General features: G+C 34.9%; 1 protein-coding gene and 1 long non-coding RNA gene across 2 annotated transcripts; one reads left to right on the top strand and one right to left on the bottom strand.

Moving 5' to 3' along the window:
* Positions 1–1,860: 1,860 nt before the first annotated feature.
* Positions 1,861–3,893, bottom strand: LOC123700355 (apolipophorin-3-like). Its single transcript, XM_045647548.1, has 4 exons — positions 3,737–3,893; positions 2,859–3,071; positions 2,448–2,606; positions 1,861–2,076 (listed from the first exon to the last, which is right to left on the bottom strand). The coding sequence occupies exons 1-4, from the start codon at positions 3,776–3,778 to the stop codon at positions 1,927–1,929; spliced, it is 564 nt and encodes a 187-aa protein (XP_045503504.1). The 5' UTR covers positions 3,779–3,893; the 3' UTR covers positions 1,861–1,926.
* An 87-nt stretch (positions 3,894–3,980) lies between these two features.
* On the top strand, positions 3,981–7,278 carry LOC123700356. The gene is made up of 2 exons (XR_006752611.1): positions 3,981–4,121; positions 7,017–7,278. It is a non-coding gene; the product is annotated as an uncharacterized LOC123700356 (long non-coding RNA).
* Positions 7,279–12,436: the final 5,158 nt, after the last annotated feature.

Here is a 12,436-nt window from a genome sequence, read left to right as displayed (position 1 = left end):
GTTCTTTTGAAACCCACACTGCTCTTCTTCAATTATGTAAAATTTTTCTAAAAATGAATTTAATTACCTATTCATTTTTCAAAAACCTTCGCTAGAATCGGGATCAGAGTTATGGGTCTGTAATTGTTAAGCATCTGTTTATCACCTTCTTTGTAGATCGGCTTAACTACCTATAGATATTTTCAGGCAGTCTGGAAAAGTGCCCTGTTCAAAGGAAAGGTTTATAAGGTGAGTAATAACATCTGTCAGTTCTGTCTTGCAGTGCTTTAAAACGTGGGTTGTAATAGAGTCGTAACCAGCGGCTTTAGTATTTTTAAGGGATGTCAGAAATATAGTTGAACTCAATGTTTGAACAAAACTAAAGTCTGGTGCTAATCCAGTTCTTGTTTGCGTTATGTTAGTAAAGTGGCTATTTGATTCGTGTCAGTGACAATTTTTCCATTAGCTTTGATTGGACCTATTTCATCAAACGACCGCATTTCATCTATCTCCCTTTTGATTATATTCCAAGTTGCTTTAGACTTTTTAAGTGCATTATTTAGGTAGTTTGTGTTGACAAGCCTCTTGGAAGTCTTTACACATTTTTTTTTGTATTTTACCGTAGTTTCCCTGAAATTTTTTGTTTTCAGAAGTTTTATTTTTGTAATACCTAGTTATAAATAAGTTGGCGTTTGGTTTTGCAGGATTTCCTTAGGCCTTCGTTATCCATTTAGGTGCATTGCTATTACAACTTAGTTTAATTTTAATAAATGGAAAGCAGAGATTATAGAATAGTACTAGATTACTGTGAAATTCTTCGCACGATTTATTACTATTTAACTCCTCATATACATTACTCCAAGTCAGGTTAGACATGCAATCTCAGAATTTGGATAGATTTTCTTTACAATAATCTCTTCTTTTATTGAACCAATGTTTAATTTTTGGATTAGTTTTTTAACAGGTACCGAGAGTGATTGACCAGTATTATGATCAGAAAGGTACAATTATTGGAGTACATCACCCTTCGCCCCATCTATATTGCTAATTATATAATTATCTTAATATATATAAATCTCGTGTCACAATGTTTGTCCTCAATGGACTCCTAAACCACTAAACCGATTATAATAAAATTCGCACACCATGTGCAGTTCGATCCAACTTGAGAGATAGGATAGTTTAAACATGTAGATACAACGGGCGAAGCCGGAGTGGACCGCTAGTTATATCATATGATCAATACAGGTCTGCTGCCTTGTAGGTTTTGTAATGTGAATTTTTAAGTTATTATTCAATATTATATTTTTGTAAGTATTTGTCATATTATTAATTTTTAAAATGTTGATGTTAAAATCACCACAAAGTATTAGTTTTCTATCTTTTTTATGTAAAAGCCGATGCAGGAGTAAGTAATTCGAGTTTCTTGAAGAAGTCCGATTTTACGGATAATATGTTGTAGAAAATACTTGTGTAAACATACTTTTGCCGATTTGAAGTATAAAATAACAAATTTTATTTTTTATAATTTTTAGTTAGTTCGTTTCCCGCTGGAAGCAAGTGAATTTTCGAAAATCTTTGAATGCAGTTATTTTTAAAAATGAAGGAATGTTACTTTTCATAAACATTTGCTATCTCTAGTATTTCAAGTACTTTCCCTCCAAAGCCCATCGAAAATTTCCACCCTGTATAAAAAAGTTGTGGAAATTAAAAAAAGGTTATCTATAATAGCAGGCATATTATAATATTATACTGTGATAGCTCTATGTACCTACACTACTAGATAATATTGAATACAGAAAATATAATACTAATACTACAGTCTATACCTATAGTATTGACAGATCACAGAATAGAAGCGAGATGAAAATAACACAAAGGTAAGAATTAAAAGCTATATTTTCGTTATTATAATTAATAGTATAAATGTGGTGGGAGAGACAGAGCCTATTGCTTGTTGGCGGCCTCGTGCAGTTTCTTCTGCACCTGCTCGACTTCCTTGGTGAAGTCCTCGTAGGCCTTCTTGATCTGCGGCTCCAGCTTCTTGTTGGTCTCCTCCATGTTGGCGGCCACCTCCTTGGCAAGCTTCTGGGTCTCCTGTTAGATTTGTTAAATGTATTCGTTTAGAGGACTATTAGTCGTGTTAGAGTATATGTATATTCTATGCTATATATAGAGTGAATAGTAGAGAACATATTAGTCACAGGTTAGAACGCACTATTATAACGTATTAATGAATACACGGATAGTTCTCAGGCATAAATATTAAATAGAGCAGCTGTAATTTTTCGCTGACTCTTTGTTTAAACTGTTTCCGAATTGGCGGTTAAAAGTCTAGTTGCATAAATACTGAATGTTTAATACCTATACTTAACTGATTTATTTATATTATTGTATCAATTTAAAGCTTTCGTGAGTGTTATACATAGCACTACATAGACTGACATAGATTGATCGGGCCCGCATACCTGCACGGTGGACTCCACAGCGGCCTGCAGCTTCTGGCGCAGCTCGTTGGCCTGCTGCTCCACCTCCGGGTGCGACTTGCGCAGCTCCTGCACGGTGCGCTCCAGGTTGCTGCGGGTCGACTCCAGTGCCTCCTTGGCCTTGCCGTTGGCGTCGTTCAGCTGAAACACACGCTTAGAGCTTTACACGGGCACGTCATACAAGTGTTCGTGAACGGGAGAATCGGGGATTAAAACGAATAGCGACGGTCGGTCGACGGCTGGCCGGTAATAATTAAAAATTATTATGTAAAATTGTAGATAAATCAACTCCTAATCATATTATCAAAGTTTTCGCCGGCCTCGACCCGCGGGTGAATGTCGATAAGAGTAACCGGGCGAGCGGCAGATAACGCAGAGCGAAAGGTGACTCACGGCGCCCTGCAGCGACTGCGAGAAGGCGGACAGCTGCTGCAGCACAGAGTCGGAGCCCTCCTTGAGCGCCTTGTTGAACTCCTGTGTGTTCTTGGAGGTGGCGAGCGAGTTGAGCTGCTCGCTGAAGGTCTTGCCGAACTCGCTGGCCTGCTTCTGCAGCGCGTCCAGCGGCGACGCGCCCTCGGCGTCGCGACGCACGAGGCGCGCTGAACACTGCAACATCCAACGAATTACTTACAAAATTCAATTCTACCATAAAAGAGCCCCTTCATTGGGAAATAAACTTTTTGGTCGATTTTAAATTTCTTTTAATCGTCGCATATACAGGGTTACTTGTAAAACACTAGCAACCTCGCAGGACCAGATAGGTAACATCATAAGTAACAACATTTGTTCTACGACTTTTGGCATACCGCAAATTATTTTTAAATGATTTTTTAAACTTTTATTGCACTCTCCTAACATTTGTAAGTCTATGTTCTATTCATTATCGGATGGACGACGCGACGCCCCCTTCCCCCTCTCGTTCGCTTCTTGTTTACGTAATTTTTGGGAGGTGTAGAGTTTATAATATTCAAACGGAAAATTAAATGAATATTTATTTTTGTATGAAAATAAAATCTAACAAATTATCAAAAGTCGTAGAACAAAATATGTTGTTGCTTACGATGTTAGCTATCTTGTCCTGCGAGGTTGCCGGTGTTTTACAAGTAACCCTGTATGATAGAATGGGAACAAATTAATTCATAGTGATGAAGAGAAGCGTATTGAACACGATTAGGATAACTACCTATACATATTGACATTGCGAATAAACTTTTCAATAAAATTTTATTATCTAAGATCAGTAAAAAATAATAATAAGGAGTCGAACTCACCACAGCCACTAAGGCAAAGAGAACGAGGAACTTGGCAGCCATTGCGGTGTCGGTGCTGATGCGGTGATGAGCTGTGAGTCGGGAGGAGTGTGCGGAGTCGGGCAGCGCGAGGCTATATAAAGCGGGCGCCGGGAGAGGCTCCGGCGGGCGGCGGGAGGCGGGCGGGGGGCGGCGGCTGATAACGGACCTGGAGAAATTTTCCTGATCAACAACGCCCTATGAACCGTGCAGTGTACACACAGTAATTAGGTAATGAGCTGAGCTGTTTGTTTGTGCGAGGATCCGGCCGCCGCTAATGGCCCGGCGATTCGTCTAGTCGCCGATTGTTGCTCGAGCGTGTGTCGTCCGTGTCGCTGATGGGAAGTCACGACTTAAACAATTAAACGTAAGTAACTTGCTGCATAATTTCCTACTTCTCGACAATACTTCTTGATTGCAGATTATTCTATTTATACGAGAGAGATGCTACATCTGTGTAACGATGCCGGATGCACCCGGAATGAGTAACTGAACTTGTCATTTATTTCATAGCACACATTTTCGTACCCATAAAGTCGTGAATAATATTAACAATATTTAGAAAAATAAAATAAAATGAATATAATTTTAAAAGTATTTTTCTCGGCTCATAAAATTTACTCTACTTCTCTTTCATGAGATATAGGTAATAAAATATTGACTTGTTTTTCATTTATTTTCTTTCTCAAGATATATCAATTACTATTATAATATAAATTATAATATTGTACTTGCTTCATTTATTTTTTCAATCATTGAAGTAGATAAATAGCAGCATTAGCTCATAGCTGCATTTACAAACATTACACATACCTAGTCTATATCTGATCTAGCCACTTTACGAGTCAGAGATTTAGTAAAAGCAAAGAGAACATTTACTATGGTACCTATATTTTTTCCAACACAGTAGAGATTTCAACAAACATTTTTATAAAGATAAAATTAAAAAAACAAAAACTTGTTTATTTAAAAGTTTTTATTTGCCTAAATCTTGAGGCTATGTGAAAAAATTGAAAAATTACAAAAGTTGTGGATCTTTTGATTACCTACTATTAGCTTTGCCATTTAACTTTCTTCCATTCTTCCATATGGCTTGTAATTTTGTCTGAAATCAAGATAAACCATTTTTTCTCAACGCCTGAACTCGGAAAATCGTAACTTTTTTTCCTGTCATTTTATCGTATCCTTTTCTAATGGATTTCATCCTACTGTGATTTTTTGTTTTTTATAATTTTTGAAGTAATTATTATTGAACGAAATATTCTGTCCACATAAGTGATTGTTTGTTTGATGAAGTGCAAACTCTCATGAGAAACAATTGAGAAACAATTACAACACTCTCCATTTTTAAGAAATAGGTAGCTAATCTATTAATACTATAATACCACAGTATATATATAATACTATAAAGCTGAATTGTTGGTTTGTTTAAACACGCTAATCTCAGGAACTACTGGTCCGATTCGAAAAATTATTTCGGTTTTAGATAGCCCATTTATCGAGGAATTTTATAGGCTATATAATTATCATCACCCTAAGGCCAACAGGAGTTCAGTACTTCCTTACGTTTTATATCAACTGATTGTCGTTGTGCAATTGTTTGAGCCGGATGCTTTGATTTTCCTTCAGCCTAGCGTGAGCGGTCCGCCCCCGCTTCGCCCGTGGACCCCTGGTGCATAGGGATTACCTATGTGTATTGTGTTATGTGTATAGCCTGTAGCACTCGAAGATCACGTATATATCCAAGATTGAATGAATTTTTGAAAACAGTCAAGTGACCCTCGAGATTAGCGTGTTCAAACAAACAAAAACTGTTCTATTTACCTACAGTACTTAATGAAGCTAGTAGGTATCGACGCCATTAATTAATTATTATTTATTTAAAACATGTCTGTGCACCGAACAATCAAAAATTATCATAAGCCATAATCAAAATTGTATCTCTGATATTAGTTACAAGTTACAACAATTCAAACCTGTCAAACTCTATTCCCTAAATATTGAGTTACTCTAACAATACCGACGGAACCTTATAATTAATTTGTAATTATATTAAAGTAATTTCATGTTTTAGGTATATAAATATAAATTGTCTGTCTCAATCAGTAATAAGTTATATACTTGTAATGTTTATCTTCTCTTCTTTATTAGGTTATCGTAACGAAGCTCTTTTTATTTGGTTATGTATTGATTATTATTAATCGTTATCAGATAAATACATTGTACATTCATTGTAGATCAGAATTGCGTTTTGATACCATCACATTTGTATTTGTTACGGTTCTATGATGGTTCTTATTTATCTGGTCACCATAATATTATTATGAGGAGTGTTTTGGATTTCAGTAATCTTCCTTTCACTTGCTGTAATATAGGAAATTAATGCTAGCTATACTACTACTTGTGTCCTAAACCTATCCTGCATATTCGTCATCAGCATTAAATATGCATAAATAATGTCTGAATAGAAAAAGATAAATCATTACCTACTAGTTCAGGATACATCGCCCATTTTTGCAAGTGACTACTATCAAGCTGATTTTCCGTTTGTAGCTTTATTTTGATGAGACACCGAATAATTTCGTGTACGAAACTCTCGATTGTGGTAGCTAACAGAGATAACAAGGATAAAATTTTTTGATTTGATGGTTCTCAAATATTTATTACGCAATTTGTAGGACAATATGTCTGTTGAATAATATAAACATTAACTAAGTGAAAACAAAAAAATCAGCTTGTTAGTAATCATTTATGATGACCTCGTTATCGATACACTTTGGAAAGGGGGACTCTTTGAACAAACCATAGATTTTGTGGGACAAATATTTTTTCGAATAATTTAGGTAATTATCTTGAGATTGAACAAAAAAAAATTCATTCAGTTAGTAATAAATATTTGAGAACCATCAAATCAAAAATTTTTATCCTTGTTATCTCTGTTAGCTACCACAATCGAGACTTTCGTACACGAAATTATTGGGCGTCTCATCAAAATAAAGCTACAAACGGAAAATTAGCTTGATAGCTGTAGTCACTTGCAAAAATGGGCGATGTATCCTGAACTATACTATATATTCGTAATTATTGATTTGTTTTAAATATTTAACTTCATAAGTGCAATGTGTAGATGTGGTGTAGATTACATTTTGTATGTTTGCAGTCACGTTGAATTTGTTGATCGAAGCAAATATTGATACGCTTATAACTATGCAATAAATAATGATATTACAATTAATATGTATATTGGTGATATCGATTACAGGTTAGTGAGATCGCGAACCGGAAGCCGCGCTATCGTCCGGAGCCGATCAGCTGTGTGCCGGGTAAAGTGCACAATGCACAGTGCAAAGTGCACCCTGCACACTGCACCCTGCACCGTGCGCTCTGCACACTGCACCCGCTCACAACAAACATGCTCATTTAATTACTTTGTGACCCTTCCTCTATCGCCGTTTATTATGTTTGCTTATCTTAAGGATCATTATCACTGTACAAATAAACAAATTAATATTAATTATTATGAATGTGGAATGTTTCACGTTGTCGCGATGTTTTTTCTACTTTTTCAATTCTGATGAAATTGTTTCGTATTTCCTATCGGAATTAATTTCGTCAGAAGTCGAATTCTGAGTCAGATAGAAATGAACTACGGACCTACCTATGAGATTCGAGGCTAATTGTGCACGTAGAGCACAGCCTAAAATAATATTAAATATTACTTACATTAAAAAATAATGTAACTAGGTTCATTGGAAAATTCAATGAAATATATTAGATAAAATCTTACCTGGTGGCAGCTGCGCCGTTGCTACGTCGGGAGGCTCGCAGGACACTGGTCAGTCGGTCACCAATCTCACCACCGACGCCACCGCACCGCCGCGGCCGCCGCTCTACCACGCACGTCGCACACCTTATTCGGAACTCCTCACAATATTATGATGTTGTATTCAAAGTATAGATAATATCATAATATTTTATACGTACTATTTTTATTCGAATAATAGAGAAGAACTTCGAACTAGAACGAACTTCGAAGAATAGAGCAACAATTTTTGTCTGTTTGTCTGTATGTATGTCCGGGCTAATATCAAAACTGTATTTATATTTTAGTTCGATTTATTTCAAACTCAAACTCAAACATTTATTTATTCAATTAGACTTCTTCGAGAAGCACTTTTGAAACGTCATTACATATTTTTAACATTTACCACGGATTCGGAAAGCAGTATCTATGCAGAAGAATCGGCAAGAAACTCCATAGTTGCTCTTTTAAATCATTTCCGTATCACAATTTAATTTTACAAAATATGTAAGTAACTGTACTTATATATTATCATAATATGCCAAAGCACTGTCCTGTGGTTTTTATGCGACAACCCTCCATGGGTTTTTATCTTCCATATGCTCTCTGAACTAATACGTTTTTTCTACATAATTTTTAAATTTAGCACTACTAAACTCTTTAATACTATGAGGAATTCTGTTGTTAAAAGGACCTTGGCCCATAAATGAATTTTTAACTTTAGCTAACCGGTAAAATGGCATTTCAATTTTACTTCTGTTCCTTGTGCCATAACAGTGTCTATCTCCTACTCTTGTGTGTAAGTCTGCGTTTTTGTGTAGGTACATATAAAATATTATGAAATATATACTGTGATGGTACAGTGAGGATACCAGTATTCTTAAAGAGATCTCTTAGTGAGTCCCTAGCACGTAAATTATAATACATATTATATAGAGCGTATGGCTCTTTTCTATAATATAAATATAGTTTCTATATCTGCAGCGCTGCCCCATAGCAGAATTCCATAGGACATAATGCTATGAAAGTAGCTAAAATAAACCAATCTATTATATTATATTGATGATTATATTAAATTCCTGAAATGATTTCAATGTCACCAATCCTTTATAGATATAGGTAGATACATACGTATAAAGGTATCGGGTGAAGCTAGTAAAAGCGTGTTCGTAACAATGTATAGATGTATGTTTGTTACTCATCAACACATAAACACAAACGGATTTTGATGCTACTTCGCAATGATGTGGCTTAGGTATTACAATTACAAGCTAAAGGAATATATTATTGTGTACAAGCTGTGGTACAAGCATAGACTATCTTTCTGTACATATTATACTAGAGATGTTCAAACTTCAAGTGTACAAGCTTTTGCCTGCGGAACCGTCATAGCTGTAATCAATGTATGTTATAATATGTATACGTTGTTATGTAGAAAACAAATCGTAAAGTGTGCCCTCTGCAAGCAACACCAAAAGCGAAGTGTTTGTTTGCGTTGTCGTTCCTTATGTCTGACAATTGGTGATCAATAATACAATCACGTACGTATCGTTCAAATTATATTATTGATTTTAATATTGTTATATGTGTGTGTGTGTTTGTGTGTATGGTGTGTATAGAACACAGAGCAATACACCGCGCTGGTGGCTCTGGGCGCGACGCTCATTGTCCGCTGATAGTGATTGCTCATTCATTGACTGACCTTGCCAAATCCTTTTTAACTTTTAGATTAACGGATGACATTACAATTTATAATAATAGCTTCTGTTATAAGCAGAGTTTCCTAGGCACTTGTGATTTTAAACTGACAAGTAAAAATTAATTCAATTATAATATGCAATGGCTATGACTTAATATCAAACCTTTAATTATATACCTAGTCGAGCCTCAGCCTTATAATTATAATTGTATCCTCAATTTTTTGTCCATTTAAGCAACACATTAATTTTTCATTGTTTTTAAAGTAATTATCTAAACCTCTAGACCTCTCTTAGACTAGAGTAGATAATTTTTGAAACAAAAACAAATCGCAGTCGGATGAAACCCATTAGAAAAGGAGGGGAATATGATGAAAATAAAAGGAAAAATAAATTACGGTCAATCCGAGTTCGGGAAGTGGGAGGGGGAGCTTTTAAGAGAAAAGCTCCCCCCTCCCATGAGCTTTTACTAAATCAGGCACACTTCTTAAACTACCTGAAATGTTTTTATGGACATCATTTTGCTTGTGAATATGCTGTAAAATATTATACTTAGAACAGATTATATTTTTTTTCTTTTGAAATATTACCGAAAAGCCGATACAAGAGAAGATAATACAGTTCGAGAAGTGTGCCTGATTTAGTAAAAGCTCATTATCACACTGTTTGTATGCATTTCCTGAGAACATTTATTATGGTAATGTTTATTTTTTTACACCATATGAAAGTAGAGATTTCAATGAATTAAAGGCTTCCCAAGTTTTTGAAAAAAGCTGATATTTTGACGGGTGACTTTTCGATTGAAAATTAGGTTGTTTTTTTGGTATTAATTCAAAATAAGGCGATAAAATAAATATTTTCAATCAAATAAATTACAGTGTATTTGAGACATAATAAAGTAAGTTTCCACCAAATTTCGTAGAAAAAAAAAATTTTGAAGTAGATAAAACTAAAAAACCAAAAACTTGGTTTTTTTGAATTTTTCACCTAAATTTTGAGGTTATGTGAAAAAATTATAAATACAAAAGTTGTAGATCTTTTTATTACCTACAACTTTGCCATTGAACTTTTTTCCGTAGGACTTGTAATTTTGTCCGAAATCGCGAGAAACCATTTTTTTCTCTTAAAAGCTCCCCCCTCCCACTTCCCGAACTCGGATTGACCGTAATTTATTTTTCCTTTTATTTTCATCATATTACCCTCCTTTTCTAATGGGTTTCATCCGACTGCGATTTTATTGCACTTTTTATTATTTTTAAAGGGATCTACCCCAGTCTATTTAGCGTACTTTATTAGTCATAATCTATAATACTAATAAAGTACACTAAAGAGTACAACTACCTACATGATATTGAGGTGCGGTTGGCAACCCGAGGTATAGACTTGAAGTGAAGCTTTTACTATCCCTCCCTATACATCCATAAAACAGAATTGCGTCTTCTGAGAAACACAATTAACTAATTCGTAGCTTAGTAATAAGGGCTGCTGTCAGCTGAAGTTATATTTTCGTGGGCGAAGCGTGTCACGTGCATGCACGACGCGTCACGCGTCACGCGACTGAAGACGCGGGCATCAAACTAATTTGTAGCTAGAGACTAGTATTATTCACGTAGAACTATGAATTTCCTTATATACATTATATAATAATAAAACACCTTTCCAATATAATTCTAATCAAATAATAATATTATGAGACCCTGCCTCGAACCTTGAACTTGATCTAAAGAAGTAAATAGATAACACAGATATATATGTGCGAGTAATAATTTATTATAATATGATGAGGTGTTTCATTGCGTTATGATAATAAATTAGTTTATTTTTTATCGAAGCGCCATCTAGACATACTAAGTAGTACTAAGTATAATTGATGTGATTGACTACTAAGTACTAGGTGACTGATATTCTAAAAACCACGCAGTTCATTTAATGTTGCAAAGATGGCATTTTATTCAATACTAGCGGTCAGCTCCGGCTTCGCTCGTGGTACATATTTACATTTTCTCTACAAAAGAACCATCCTCGTACTTCAAGGAATACTTATAATAAAAAAAGAATTATTGAAATCGGTTCAGCCGTTCACACGTGATGCCGTGACAACGCGAAACGGGTTTCATTTTTATATAGGTAAGTATATAGATTTAATAAATTTTCAATTATATCGTAGTATTCTAATAATTCTCTGCAAAGTAAGTTCCTAATAAAAGAATTGAAACTGGCGCTCGACGCGCCACACTTATAATAATACTAGTGGTCCGCCCCGGCTTCGCCCGTGGTACCTACATGTTTAAACTATCCTATCTCTCAAGTTGGATCGAACTGCACATGGTGTGCGAATTTTATTATAATCGGTTAAGTGGTTTAGGAGTCCATTGAGGACAAACATTGTGACACGAGATTTATATACATAAGATAAGATTATTTTGATGCATTTTAGCGGACACTTCTATCACAGACTCTAATAATAATATACTACGTATACACTTCTATACGACCTAAATACTTATAAGTTGTAACCATAGCCCATAGGTTGTAACTGAAATAAATTGATACGTCATGTAAATGTGTAGTTAGGCGTTTGGTAATTGGTTTTATTAAATAAAATATAGTACCTATGTAACAAAAGCCTAATACATAATATTATATATGTTACCAGAAATGTATGAAATCAAGGAATTGTATATAAATCCTAGGAAATGTGTACAATTCCGATACCATTTAGGAAATGTATAAAATATTGTTTAATAAACTATTTAATGCATATGTCGTGGCCATATCGTACATTTGCTCAAACTCAAACATTCATATTTTATTCAATTAGACTATTATTTAGTAGCACTTTCGAATCGTCATTACATAGGTAAGTATTTTTAACATTTACCACCGATTCGGAAAGCAGTATCTTTGGAGAAGAATCGGCAAGAAACTCCATAGTTGCTCTTTTAACATCATGTCAATATTACAATATAGGTAACTTATATCTAACTACATAATATATCATAATATGCCAAAGAACTGCCCTGTGGTTTTTACGCGACAACCCTCAATGGGTTTTTATCGTCCATATATTCCTGAATACTGTAGTACGCTCTCTGAACTAGTACATTTTTTATATAAGTTTTAAATTTAGAACTACTAAACTCTCTAATATTGTTAGGAATTCTATAATTGTAAAAGCGTATA

Source organism: Colias croceus, chromosome 19, assembly GCF_905220415.1.
Source record: "Colias croceus chromosome 19, ilColCroc2.1".
NCBI lineage: Eukaryota > Metazoa > Arthropoda > Insecta > Lepidoptera > Pieridae > Colias > Colias croceus.
This window is presented reverse-complemented; position numbering and strand designations above follow the sequence as displayed.